At 43.7% G+C, this 14,300-nt stretch overlaps 1 protein-coding gene across 3 annotated transcripts in view; it reads right to left on the bottom strand.

Annotated features, from left to right (window-relative positions):
- RFT1 (RFT1 homolog) overlaps positions 1-13,093 on the bottom strand; it is a 48,344-nt gene extending 35,251 nt beyond the window's left edge. For all 3 annotated transcript variants that reach the window (XR_011462061.1, XR_011462062.1, XM_005896479.3), the window contains exons 1-6: positions 12,962-13,093; positions 9,493-9,578; positions 7,672-7,788; positions 6,341-6,530; positions 5,229-5,330; positions 350-487 (exon numbers count right to left, since the gene is read on the bottom strand). Coding sequence is in view for 1 of the 3 variants with exons in the window: in XM_005896479.3 (XP_005896541.2) it covers positions 350-487; positions 5,229-5,330; positions 6,341-6,530; positions 7,672-7,788; positions 9,493-9,578; positions 12,962-13,024 (696 nt within the window). In the remaining 2 variants the exon portion in view is untranslated. The remainder of the gene's footprint in view (positions 1-349; positions 488-5,228; positions 5,331-6,340; positions 6,531-7,671; positions 7,789-9,492; positions 9,579-12,961) is intronic.
- Positions 13,094-14,300: the final 1,207 nt, after the last annotated feature.

The raw sequence follows: 14,300 nt of genomic DNA, 5'->3' as shown, positions 1-14,300 counted from the left end.
CTTAGCAACTAAACAACAAATATATACATATACATGCATATATATATACATTATGTATCTATAACTGAATCATCTATAACTGAATCGTACACCTGAAACTAACACAACGTTATAAATTATCTACATTTCAATAAGTTTTTTTTAATTAAAAAAAAAAATCATGCAACACAAATTGTCATTAGTGCCAAGATTTAGAAACCTTGGCTGAGCACATAACAGGCACTTCATAAACGTGAGTTATCAAATTATCTTTGTTATTGTAACTATAAACAATAAATTGTCATTTCTTTCCCTCAAGGATAACCAGCATCTGTGATTAAAATGATAAGAGACAAAATACATTACTTACTCTACTTCTTGTCATACTGGGTAACAAATCTGTCATGCGGGAGACAGGAAGAGCTTGTTGCTTGGCTGATTCTGGGGAGCCCAATACCTTTGCAAAGTAAATAACATAGCAGAGCACCAGAAGTGTAGTATAGAAAAGCTGAAAAAAAGAAAACAGTGGGTTTTAATTACACTGTTTTAATGTAAGCATAATTAAGAAGGGGTTTTCCGGGTGGCTCACTGGTAAAGAATCCACCTGCCAATGCAGGAGATGAGGGTTCAATCTCTGGGTCCTAAAAATCTCCTGGAGAAGGAAATGGCAACCTACTCCAGGATTCTTGCCTGGGAAATCCCATGGACAGAGGAATCTGGCAGGCTACAAACTCAGCAACTAAACCACCACCACGACCACCATAACTAAGATGTGCCTCTAGATTTGACCTTAAAGGCCAGTCAAGAAATAGAACTGTCTTAATTAACTGTACTTTCTATTGAGCAATGACTCACCTTCTGGAAAACAGTACTAGTCACTAACACTCAGCTCCACTGCAGCATCTCTGGGGAAGGCACCACAACACTCCACCTGACTGGGAGAATAGTTCTTCCAGGCAGGCAGAACATAACTTCCATGACAGACACCCACTAGGGCAACCACGCAGCAATGTCAGATATGTTCTTAGAGACTTGTATCTGGCCAAAGGGACGGCTTTCCCACCTAGACAGCACACCGTGAGGATCCACGTGTCCTGGCTGTGCTAATATCCAGGGATGTGCCATCATCTAGGGCTGAGGATTTTCCACGAACCCTGGAAACCTGTGACATTATGATTAAAAAGCAGAATTGAGCTGCTGGCTCTCCTCTCTGCCCAGCGCATGGGCAGGGCAAGAGCTACCACAGGACTGGGAGGGAAGAGGAGATAAAAGGCCCCACAACTCCTCCCTCTTCCCATCTGAGACAGAAAGATGGCTTCTGGTGAGGAGCAGCAGCCTGGGGTTTTGTCTGCAGGTTGGGGAGAAGTATCCCAAGAACCCCGTTTTACAAGTTCCCTTCTTCACTCTCACCCTGAGAACAGCATTGCACAGTAGCTCAAGAAGGACTGGGATCTCCAGGCACCACTTTCAATCTGGAAATACCAAGGCTTATCGTGTAAAAAAGGCACACATCAAGGACTAAGAGGAGTCTGGATTTAGCAGGTGTAGGCCCTCTGCTTTCCAAACCCATCCACGCCTGAGGACAGACCTTCCACCTGCCCTCCTTCTTTCATGCCTCAAACCCTTTAAGACACAAGCAGTGCTGTGGGAGCCACGCCATCTAATGCCAACGTCCTCTGTAACAAGCACCTTTTCCAGCCCCCTTTCCTGCCTCTGTCACCTTCCCGCTGACCAGAGCCTGGGGAGGAGCAACAGTCTCTTCACAGAGTATCCTAACTACAGGATCCCTGCCACCCCTTTTAACTGAGGAAAAATTCACATAACATTGACCATTTTAATCATTTTACAGCATACAATGCAGTGGTTTTTAGTACATTCACAATGTTGTATAACCACCACCACTATCTAATTCCAGAACATTTTTCATCACTCTAAAAGGAAATTCTTGGCCCATTAAGCAGTCAGTCTCCATTCTTCCATCCCCTGATAACCACTAATCTGCTTTCTGTCTCTATGGACTTACCCTGGACATTACATTTTAATGGAATCATATAATGGGTGGCCTTTACTGCCTGGTTTCTTTCACTTAGCATAATGCTTTTTTTTTTAACTTTACAATATTGTATTGGTTTTGCCATATATCAACATGAATCCACCACAGGTATAGACGTGTTCCCCATCCTGAACCCTCCTCCCTCCTCCCTCCCCGTACCATCCCTCTGGGTCGTCCCAGTGCACCAGCCCCAGGCATCCAGTATCGTGCATCAAACCTGGACTGGCGACTCGTTTCATATATGATATTATACATGTTTCAGTGCCATTCTCCCAAATCATCCCACCCTCTCCCTCTCCAACAGAGTCCAAAAGACTGTTCTATACATCAGTGTCTGTTTTGCTGCCTCGTATACAGAGTATCCAGTATTCTTGCCTGGAGAATCCCAGGGACGGAGGAGTCTGGTGGACTGCCATCTATGGGGTTGCACAGAGTCGGACACGACTGAAGCGACTTAGCAGCAGCATACAGGGTTATTGTTACCATCTTTCTAAATTCCATATATATTCGTAGCATAATGCTTTCAAGGTTCATTTACATCGTAGCACATATCAGTATTTCATTTTTACGGCTGAATAATACTCTATAGATATACCATATTTTGTTTATCCATTCATCAACTGATGAACATTTGGTTGCTTCCACCTTTTGACTATTGTGAATAGTATTACTACAGACATCTGTATACAAATTTTTGTTTGATCACCTGTCTTCAATTCTTTTGGGTTATATATCTAGGACTAGAATTGCCAGATTATGTGGCAGTTCTATATTTAACATTTTGGGGAACTGCTAAATTGTTTTCTAAAGCAGCTGCACCATGTTACATTTCCACCAGCAATGTATGAGTATTCCAATTTCTCCATATCTTCAACAACATTTGCTATTTCCTATCTTTTTGATAACTGCCATCCTAGAGGGTGCAAAACAGTATCTCATCGTGGTTTTGATTTACATCTGCCTAATGACTAATGATGGAGAAGGCAATGGCAACCCACTCCAGTACTCTTGCCTGGAAAATCCCATGGACGGAGGGGCCTGGTGGGCTGCAGTCCATGGGGTCGCTAGGAGTCAGACACAACTGAGCGACTTCACTTTCACTTTTCACTTTCATGCATTGGAGGAGGAAATGGCAACCCACTCCAGTGTTCTTGCCTGGAGAATCCCAGGGACGGGGGAGTCTGGTGGGCTGCCGTCTCTGGGGTCGCACAGAGTCGGACATGACTGAAGCGAATTAGCAGCAGCAGCAGCAATGACTAATGATGCTGAGCATCTTTTCACGGGCTTATTTATATATCTTCTTTGGAGAAATATCTATTCAAGTCCTTGAGCCACTTCTTGGGTGGTTTGTCTTTTGTTATTGAATTGTGAGAGTTCTTTATCATTCTGGCTGGCTAGGCTAAGTCGCTTCAGTTGTGTCCAACTCTGTGCGACCCTATAGACAGCAGCCCACCAGGCTCCCGAGTCCCTGGGATTCTCCAGGCAAGAGCACTGGAGTGGGTTGCCATTTCCTTCTCCAATGCATGAAAGTAAAGTGAAAGTGAAGTCGCTCAGTCGTGTCCAACTCTCAGCGACCCCATGGACTGCAGCCTTCCAGGCTCCTGCATCCATGGGATTTTCCAGACAAGCGTACTGGAGTGGGGTGCCATTGCCTTCTCCGCTTTATCATTCTAGACTGACTCTTTTTATTTGAGTCATGATGCCAAGGGTTGAGGGACCTGCTTCAGGAGGAACCAGGAGGCAAGCTGGAGAAAGGGGAATCCCAGCGCCATAGGTGGGGCTCCCCTGCTGATATGAGATGCTGTTAGCTCTTCAACCTCTCCCACAGAGACTGACAGACAATGTCCCAGAGAAGAACTTCCACAAGTCTTATGATAAGGATGCCAATAAAACTCAAACTCAGAACTGGCCTAGCTGACCTATGATCTATGACGTACCCTGGGTGGGAGCTACAACAATCAGAAAATCATAATGCAAGTACCTTTCCCAAGAAGAGTCAACCAATAACTGGGCATCTCTATGACCCTCCAATCCTATTAGGGAGAGTACATCACAAACAATGATGAACACTGAGAATGGCAGTTCTAGATCTAATAAACTGTGGCAAAATAATCAGAAGTAACATTTCTAAAACATGCAATTGTTGCAAGCTGCTTTTAGGAAGCAATTCTCATTCTTAATCTACAATTTTAAATCTAGCTCTTCTATGTTTCACAGAAATAGCAGCAGTTTTTGCCTAGGACACAGGAAAACATTTTCACATAAATCATTACTAAGAATTTTAACTTGCTTTCCAATATATTAAGAACAATTACAAATTAATTTCAACTATGAGATGGTCTGATAACTATTTGATCTTAGGTTTCATTTTTTAAATTAGCACCTATAGTCTAGCTATGGGGGGCTTCCCAGGTGTCTCAGTGGTAAAGAATCCACCTGCCAAGCAGGAGATATGGGTTCGATCTCTGGGTCCTGAAGATCCCCCAGAGAAGGAAATAGCAACCCACTCCAGTATTCTTGCCTGGAAAAGTCCATGGACAGAGGAGCCTGGCAGGCTACAGTCCATGGGGTCACAAAGAGTCAGGGACATGACTTAGTGACTAAACAACAAAAACAACTCAACAACAACAACAACAAATAAGTTATATATTTAATAGAACTAGAAAGATGAATTAGAACTAGAGAATGGGATAGAATTGAAGCCAAAACTGCTAAAACTGAAACATACCTCCTATGACTTGATTCACGCCCTCTGAATTAGGAGAGATTTCAATCTAAGTTTAAAAGAGGCTTGTCAGAGATTCCAGCTATTCTGAAAACAATTGATTGAAATTCAGGGAAAATAACAGACAATTTGATTCCTACCCCACCCCCTTGCTGCTTTTTTTTTCTCCTCCAGAAGACTGTCAGACAATCAAAGACCAGTTTGATACAGGCTTGCCCACAGAAGATCTAAAGAAGCTTTCATGTATGAGAACAAGCTTTCATGTTCCCCTCACAGTGGGGACATGTGGCCTTGGACAGACGTGGCAGCCAGAGGAGAAGCAGTGCCAAGACCATCTTTCTAGAACTTACAGCCTTCTCCACATGCATGAATACTGCAAATGTAAACCATGCAGTAACAAGAACAAGAAGTAAAAAACAGATGGAGAAACAGAGATTATACAGAAGTTAATTTAGAAGTCATAACTCTTACCTGGGCCCAAGAGAAAATGTACAGCCCCCAGTGAGGCAACCACAGCACAAGAAGGGCTGTCAGGACACTCTTGAGGATTACTGACAGGCTCTCAGCAATCACCTGCAAACCCATAGTGAAGGGTATACTTTAGAGACATTATTAAAACTAAAGAGGCAAAGGAATCCCAGACAATCTTGGATAATGGTTACCCTGGTGGTAGGGGTGGGTGGGTAATATGGTTGGACACAGTATTTATAATGTTCTACTTTGGGACTTCCCTGGCAGTTCAGTGATTAAGGATTCACCTTCCAATGCAGTGGGTTTGATCCCTAGTAGGGGAGCTAAGATCCCACATGCCTTTTGGCCAAAAAACCAAACATAAAACAGAAGCAAAACTTTAACAAATTCAATAAAGACTTTAAAAATGGTCCACATTAAAAATTTTTGTAATTAAAAAAAAATACTGCTCTATTTCTTGGGTTGAGTAGTAGGTTCATGGATCTTTAAGATTTATATATATGCTATATACTATGTTGTTTTGTATGTATAGCTTCCCTGGTGGTGGTTCAGACAGTAAAGAATCTGCCTGCAGTGCAGGAGACCTGTGTTCGATCAGTGGTTTGGGAAGACACCCTATAGAAGGGAATGGCTACCCAAAACTAAAAATGGTCCACATTAAAAATTTTTTTAATTAAAAAAAAAAAAATACTGCTCTATTTCTTGGGTTGGGTAGTAGGTTCAAGGATCTTTAAGATTTATATACTATATACTAAAATGTTTTGTATGTATCAAATAATACACTTTAAAAGATGAAAAGTTAATATTATTATACAATTAAATAGAATCACTAGGAAAACCTGAAAACCTCTATGGCCCTCTTAAATTCTTATTTAAACTAGTAACTTCTCTATTAGCAAACCTGTTCTTCATTAATAGTGCAACAGAGTTAAATTTCAACCAAGCCCATCTGACAAATCTCAAGTGAATGAACTAAACTGATCATGTTACCTTTTTTCAAATATATTTTACATGGAAATTTGAAGAGCATTCTCTCTTATAAAAACATTTTTAAAACACCACTCTTTCATTTATTCTTCTCATTTCTCATTCACAGCAGAAAGCACACTGACCTTGAGCTTGACAAACATGTGTGCTTGTGCCAAGACCCAGAAGGGCTCTCCCAGAAGTTCCACCACTGCTGAGAAGCCAAACACCACCACTCCAGTTCCATAGTGGGGGACGACGTGAGGATCAGGCACTTCGAGCAACTGTAGCCAGACCCAGCCCAGGAACAAGGACCAAAACACACCCAAAGGGACTCTAGAAAAGGGAAAAAAATGTCTTTTAATATGCTAAATATAACAATAAAAATAAATATATATTAAAATAGTAACACTGAACAGAAAAGAAATATAGTCATGATAAAAACAGCTATCACTTATTCCGGCACTTACCACATGCCAGGCACTATGATTCAGCCCGTTCATCTCTCTGAGTCCTCACATATTACTCTGTCATTACCCACACTCACAGATGAAGAAACTAAGGCTGACAGGCACTGGGTAGTTCGGCCAAGGTCTTATTAAACGGCTAGTCACGGGCAGAAGAAGGACTCGATCCCGACCTAACTCCAAAGCCTGCTCCTACCCACTGTGTTACACTGACTTACAACTCCCAGAAGCGCCTGCTGTTTTCACTTAGAATGACTAAAGGATGGTATAGAGCTGGTCTTACACTTCAAATAACTGGTAGTCCAGTGCACAGTCTCCCTTCAGGTGTGACCAGAAGGCTCTTCAGCATGACTGGGTGGCTAACAGTCATTCCTCTAATAAACTAATCACCTACCAGCCCTTACAACAGTCACCTCCATGAGGTAATAAAGAGTTATGCAAGGGAAGGACTGGGAAACCATTTGAACCACCAGCCCTCCCGGCAGGATCTAAACTGCAGAAGAGCCATTACAAGTTTTAGCTGATATACTTGGTCCTCAAGAATAGTCTAAAAGGCTCAGAAGTGAAATCAACAAAACAAAATAGAGGAAAGATACAAAGAAACAATTCAAAGGCTTTCAAAAAATAATAAGTGGCTGTTAAAAGATCAGAAAACACTGTAAAGAGAAATGGTTAGGAATAAAAAAGATGGCACAGGCTCAGTGGGAATCAAAAAAGCAGAAACAACCTCTGTTGTTTCTGAGGCTGAAGCGGGTAGAAATGGGGCTAGAAACGTGGCATAGAAACCCCCACCCAAAGCCTTCTCCTGGCTCCTGACTGTCCTGAGAGAAACAGCCAGGGAAGCTCCTTCACACAGACGTCCTCCACTTCCTGCCCCATGCCAATGGCCCAGAAGTCCATTGCAAAACCCAAGCTGGAGACTATTCAGCTTTAGGCAAGAAATCTATTTAACTTCTCACACTTACTACATTTGCCTCCGTGAAACTGTCTGCGGCCAAAGCACAACTCACGTGAGCCACAGGAGGTTGAGAGTCTGGCTCCAGTCTCGCTGGGCGGCCCCACTCAGACATGCTCTACGGAAGGCCTCTCTGGCCAGGAAGATGGTGGTCGAGTAAAGCAGTGTTAGCCTATCAAGGAAAAGCAGAAATCAATAGGATGTGTAGTTTTTTCATAGAGACAACTTCGGGGATTTTCCAGCAACCGGGAGGAGGAAAGGTCTCAGTTATCTTGGTGGTGATATGGAGGAGCAATGGCTTCTTACAGAAGCCCCTTCCCCAACTAATTGGACCCACACAGTAACAGAGTTAGGAACCCAATAAGGGACATATGAGTGTGTGCCCACAGAGAGTTATGCCCAGGAGAGAAACTGCCATAGCGGTCCCCCCAGGCTGCAGCCTTTGTGCCTATGCAGAGGTGTGGCTCTGACCATAAGGAGGAAAAAAGGACAAGATATGACCCCACACAGAGGGCCTCCTGGCCACCTTGACACTGGTGACCTAATGGCCCCTGTGAAAGAAGTTGAGGCTCTCCTGGACAATCTCAATGCAGGCAACGAGGTTGGCAGCCATGACTGGGGCTGCTGTAACCCAGAGGAGCAAGGCCTGTCTGCATCGTTCCTGGAGGGCAGCACCTAGGTGGATCCTCCTGCACCTTAGCAAAGAGTAGCTATGGTGCCCTTTCCTCAGCAGGCAGTGACCTGGATGAAGCCAGAGTGGGGACGGCCCAGGGCAAAGGTACCTGAGGTTGCCCAAGGACCATCCTGCAACTCAGTGCGTCAGCCCAGATGAGACTGAACCGTAACTTAAGCAGGTGGACAGGCCAGACAAGGGCTGTCGGTGCAGGGATCTGGCAATCGGGAAGGCCAGCTGGGCAGAGGCCCAAACTGCTTTAAAGTCTGAGTACATGAGAGACCTTGGCCCTCTTCCTTCCTGTTTTTACCTCAGCATTTCTCAAAGTATGGCCCCTACTTCAAAATCACCTGAAAAAACTGTCAAAGTGCAGTTCCCAGGCACCTCCTCAGCCCCACCTAGTGCAAAGCTCACCAGAGGATTCCTTTGCCCACCAAAGTTTGAGAGCATTCATTAAAGCTCCGAGAACAGCACCAAGAGCATATGTTCAGGAAGTATTATTATAGATGCAAAATGCTGTCTGGAACATACTGTCTTGTTTACCAGAATGTGAAGACACACCTGAGAACCTGAGCTATACTGAGCACGCACATCGCTTCATATACTTTTGTGTCATTTGTGAAGACAGAATATGTGTGGGTGTCCATGAACAGACAGGAGGAGAGTAGAAGAAACAGAATCTAAAAGACAAAGCAAGCTGGCTTTCTAAGAGCCTCCGAGGAACTGATGACAAGGACTCAGTTCTCATCCCACTGCCACTTTCCAATTATAAAATTCACTAAGGAGGGAGGGAAGGTGGCTGCTCTGGCCCTGCAATTACAAAGCACATCTTCACGATCTGCAGAACTCCTGCTTCCTTTGCTGTCAGCAGGACAAGAACACAGGATTATACCTGAGTTGGAGTTTGCAGTGAATTACTCCCACTCCTCTCCTGGGTTCTAAGAGCAGGCACAGCGGAAGAGCTGGCAGAGAAATGTGCATTTGGAGGCAGCTAATGGAAAACACACCATGGGTCCATTAAAAGCAACATCGCCCGCTCATCCCCCAAACCCCGCACGCTCCTCTTCTGCCCACTGCTAAAACACTCTGCTTCCGGTAAAGGTCCAGGCTTCTAGAATCTGAGGGTGACACACAGGTACAGTTTGAAGAAAACCCAACCTGGGATGTGAGCTGTGGACAACGCCAGGGTACACTCCTTCTTACCTGACATTCACTATGCCAACGATTTCCTTCGATAGGAAGCGAAGAATAAACGCATTCAAGACAAAGGTGATTAATCGAAACAACACCTACCAAAAAAAGAAGACAAATACATAAGAATAAACTATATTAGGAAGGTTTACTTTGCTGAAATGAACACAAGATGGCTGTTCTTCTTAATGTAATGACATAAGAGGCTTTGTCAGAGAGATTCTTTCTAAAATGTTCAAGCGGTCTGTACTGCTTCTGAAATCTCATTCCTTGGGGTCTCTTGGCACTCGTGTGCAACGGTCAAAGAACCCAAGGTGCTTGGAAGTCTCCCTAGTTTACTGATAAGAAGAGGGAAGCCGTGACAGATTCACTGAATTTCTTCAGGTTCAAAGTCAGGCACTCCAGTGGGCAAAAAGGGAATTCTAGTTAGTGCTTCACAATGGCCCTCACTCCAACCTATTTAGAAAGAGCATGCGCTTAGCAAGTGGAAGTCTGCATGATATAGCAGACTTAGCAGGAATCATGGCGTCTAATGTCTCCTTCTTTTCTGCTTAGTAATACCTAAGGATCTGATACTGACGTTGAATCTCTTTCAACTTTAGTTTTGTCAATTAGGAAGCAGAAAAGGCTATACGCATTTACTGAATATTCGCCACTTTCCAGAGAGATGAAATATTTTTTAAACAACTGCAATAATATAAAACAGAGGGAAAAGGAAAACAGTCTAGCTAATGCCATTGGAAAAGGAAATGCCCCAAGATTTTCAAGCCTCTCAATTCAAAAAAACCACCTGAACAAAGAATTCTTCCCATGAGACAGAGAAAAACAGGTTGTGATTAAATGAGGTTGCCAAATGAGGATAATGGCTGGGGTGCAAGCCTCATTAAGTGACACCCCCTCTGCAACCTCGCAGCACCACAGGTGTAACTCAAGGGCACTCCAGTGCAAATGATGCAAATGACAGATCACTTCTGTGTCAAGCACTCTGACTTACACATGAACAGTTATTATCTGGAAGATTCAACTGAAGTATGCCAATGGACCACAGTGATATCTCCCACAGTATATCTCTGGGAAAAGGTATGACCAAAAGGGACACTGCAGTCTAACATGGTCCCCAAAGTGTCACAAAGCAGCAAGGTCTCCAAAGCCAAGACATCACAATGTTAATCTTTATGGAGTCCAAGATGACCTTTTGAAAATCTCAGGAAAGCTCGGTAGCCTCTCCTGAGAAAGATGCAGGTACATACATAAGACACCAAATTCTGTATTCAGTTTTAGAGATTGGAAACAAATTCATGTAGCTCTTAACAGAAAAAGTTTTCTCAGCTCAGCATCTCAACTCACCATTTAGCTAAACTTGTCTTTGAATTTTTGTAAGCCTCAATTTTCATCCCCATCAAATGAGGCTATCTGTCTCACAGAGTTGATAACAAGGACCAAACAACACCATAGAAGTGAAAGCATTTTTGAAAAATGCATACAATAAAAGGAATTAATAATTTCACTATGGCTGGCTCAGAGTGAAGACAGGCAATAAACTCTCAAATTCTTGCAGAATAGAGTGTAATTGCAAAACTACTGTACCTCAAGTGCCTGCACTGTAATTTGAAAAAGCACACAAGATTGAATTAAAACACTCCAAAAAACCTAAACATTATGGCTATTACACACACACACACACACAGACTTCCTTGGTGGTCCAGTGGTTAAGACGCAACACTACCAGTGCAAGGCATGTGGCTTCCATCCTTGGTTGGAGAACTAAGATCCCACATGCTGTGACCAAAAAAATAAATAACCACATAAACACATTTATGTTAACTTCAAAGTTATTGTTGCTAATAAACTTAATGTCTCAGGCCATATCCATACTTAATTGGCTTAAGTTAAGGTTTGAGCTAATGAAGCTGTAAGGCTGTTCACATTCCCCATATTTGCTCCATACTGTGGCCCTTCTTAGCAACATAGTCTTCATTTAACTTTGTAAAGGACTTGATAGTTTTTTCTAAAAAGCCCTTTCACACCTGTTAATTAGCTGAACCCTAAAAGCAACCAGGTAAATGCACAGGAAGCAAGTAAGTCTCAGATCAAAGGGTTTTGCCACACGAAAAGCAAATGACCCAGCCTGACCTTATGGCTAAGGCTATCAGACTCCTAGGCTAGTGGCTTTTCTGCTATGACTTGTTTTCTTTTTAGGAAGCCAATCTCAGTAGTAAGATATCGTCAAAGGTTGAAGAATCAACATTATGGATAAAGTACTGAATTCAAACAGCTATCAATGTGCTGAAATAGAAAAGAAATACAACTAAGTAACTTGGGATTCACCTAATTTAGGGTTACATGAATAGCTAACTAAGTGCATATTTGTGCAAGGAATTCTACGTGCCTTACGTAGCTCATCTCATTTCACTCCTACAATAACCATTTTAAAAGTTCGTATTACCATAATAAAAACAGCTAACATTTAGTAAGTATTTGCAATATGCCTAATGACATTATGAGGTTGCATTATCATTCTCATTTAAGATGAGAAACTGATGACTGTAGAAGTCAAGAGATTTTCACCAAAGGCAGGCACTTAGCCAAGTGGCAAGGCCCTAACATGAGCCCTGGTCTGCCTGATTCTTTCTCTCAACCTCCACGTGAAAAGCTGCCTCACTAAAATAAGGCGGAGAGTAGATTCAGGGCTTTTGTGAGTAAGGGTTGAAAGGCTCAAGGGCAAGACAGAGAAAAAATGAAACACATGAATGACCTGACGTCATGGCTAAATGACTTAGAATGACCAGGTTCTAGGGTTAAAAGAATCTTTACGACAACATTTGGATCAACTGGCATGTATCACATCTGACAGATGATAAAGATTAGGGCCAAGAAGAGTAAGTGATCTGTCCATGGTCATACTGCCGGAAGGAAGATGTAGTCAACATACTACTGTGTTAAGTAACAATTATCCATATAAGCCCAACCCAGTCTCACAGCAATCTTATGACCTAGGTACTGTTATTACTCCCATTTTATGAGGAGGAGTCTTGGGTCATGCAGCAAGCACATGATAGAACCAAGATTCCAAATCAGGCCTGTGTAAACCCAGGTCCCTGTTCTTAGCTATGCCATACTGTCTCTCTGAACTCAGTGGGGGTCAAAGTTTGAAAAAAATTGTTTGAGGTAAGGAGTGGGACATGGATAAAAACATAAACAAACAAACAAACAAAAAAACCCTGCCTTAAAAAAAATATATTCTAGAGCACCCAAGGCATCCCTCCCCTACTGCCATATGGGAAAAAGAATGCTCAAAGGGGAAAGTGATTTGTCTGCAGTCTCCCAGCTCTGGGCCCAGGTGTCCCCTCTCAGGCGCCACCGCCTCTCGCCAAACCCCTCCGTATTAGCTGTGTCCAAGCCGGAATAGGCTCTCAAGGGCCCGAGGGCCTCCCCGTGAACCCCGGCTGCAAGACGGGCTGGGGCCGGTCCCCCAGAGTACCTGAAGGAGCAGACCTGAGGAGGCCAACCGAGCCGCCTGGCCCAGCACCTCCCGGCTGCCCATAGCCTCGGCGCACGGGCTCTGTCATCAGGAAACGCCGCCGACAGCCCACTTCGTCTCGAGAAGATGGCGTCACCTAGTGACTCGCTCGCTGATTAGCAGCTTTCGTACGGCGGAGGAGGGGCACTGGAAGATCTGGCCCTTTAAGGGGGCGGGAGTTGGGCTGCGTCAGTGTAGTTGCGCCGCCTCACCGCTCAGGTTTGTGTTAATGGGTGGTTTGTGTGTCTATCCCTCAGTTCAGTTCAGTTCAGTCGCTCAGTCGTGTCCGACTCTTTGCGACCCCATGAATCGCAGCACGCCAGGCCTCCATGTCCATCACCAACTCCCGGAGTTCACTCAGACTCACATCCATCGAGTCGGTGATGCCATCCAGCCATCTCATCCTCTGTCGTCCCCTTCTCCTCCTGCCCCCAATCCCTCCCAGCATCAGAGTCTTTTCCAATGAGTCAACTCTTCGCATGAGGTGGCCAAAGTACTGGAGTTTCAGCTTTAGCATCATTCCTTCCAAAGAACACCCAGGACCGATCTCCTTTAGAATGGACTGGTTGGATCTCCTTTGCAGTCCAAGGTACTCTCAAGAGTCTTCTCCAACACCACAGTTCAAAAGCATCAATTCTTCGGTGCTCAGCTTTCTTCACAGTCCAACTCTCACATCCATACATGACCACTGGAAAAACCATAGCCTTGACTAGACGGTCCTTTGTTGGCAAAGTAATGTCTCTGCTTTTGAATATGCTATCTAGGTTGGTCATAACTTTCCTTCCAAGGAGTAAGCGTCTTTTAATTTCATGGCTACAATCACCATCTGCAGTGATTTTGGAGCCCAAAAAAATAAAGTCTGACACTGTTTCCACTGTTTCCCTGTCTATTTCCCATGAAGTGAGGGGACCAGATGCCATGATCTTCATTTTCTGAATGTTGAGCTTTAAGCCAACTTTTTCACTCTTCTCTTTCACTTTCATCAAGAGGCTTTTTAGTTCCTCTTCACTTTCTGCCATAAGGGTGATGTCATCTGCATATCTGAGGTTATTGATATTTCTCCTGGCAATCTTGATTCCAGCTTGTGTTTCTTCCAGCTCAGCGTTTCTCATGATGTACTCTGCATATAAGTTAAATAAGCAGGGTGACAATATACAGCCTTGACCTACTCCTTTTCCTATTTGGAACCAGTCTGTTGTTCCATGTCCAGTTCTAACTGTTGCTTCCTGACCTGCATACAATTTCTCAAGAGGCAGATCAGGTGGTCTGGTATTCCCATCTCTTTCAGAATTTTCCACAG

This window comes from Bos mutus, chromosome 22 (genome assembly GCF_027580195.1).
Source record: "Bos mutus isolate GX-2022 chromosome 22, NWIPB_WYAK_1.1, whole genome shotgun sequence".
In the NCBI taxonomy this organism is placed as follows: domain Eukaryota; kingdom Metazoa; phylum Chordata; class Mammalia; order Artiodactyla; family Bovidae; genus Bos; species Bos mutus.
The sequence above is the reverse complement of the archived record's forward strand: the minus strand, read 5'-3'. Positions and strand labels throughout refer to the sequence as shown.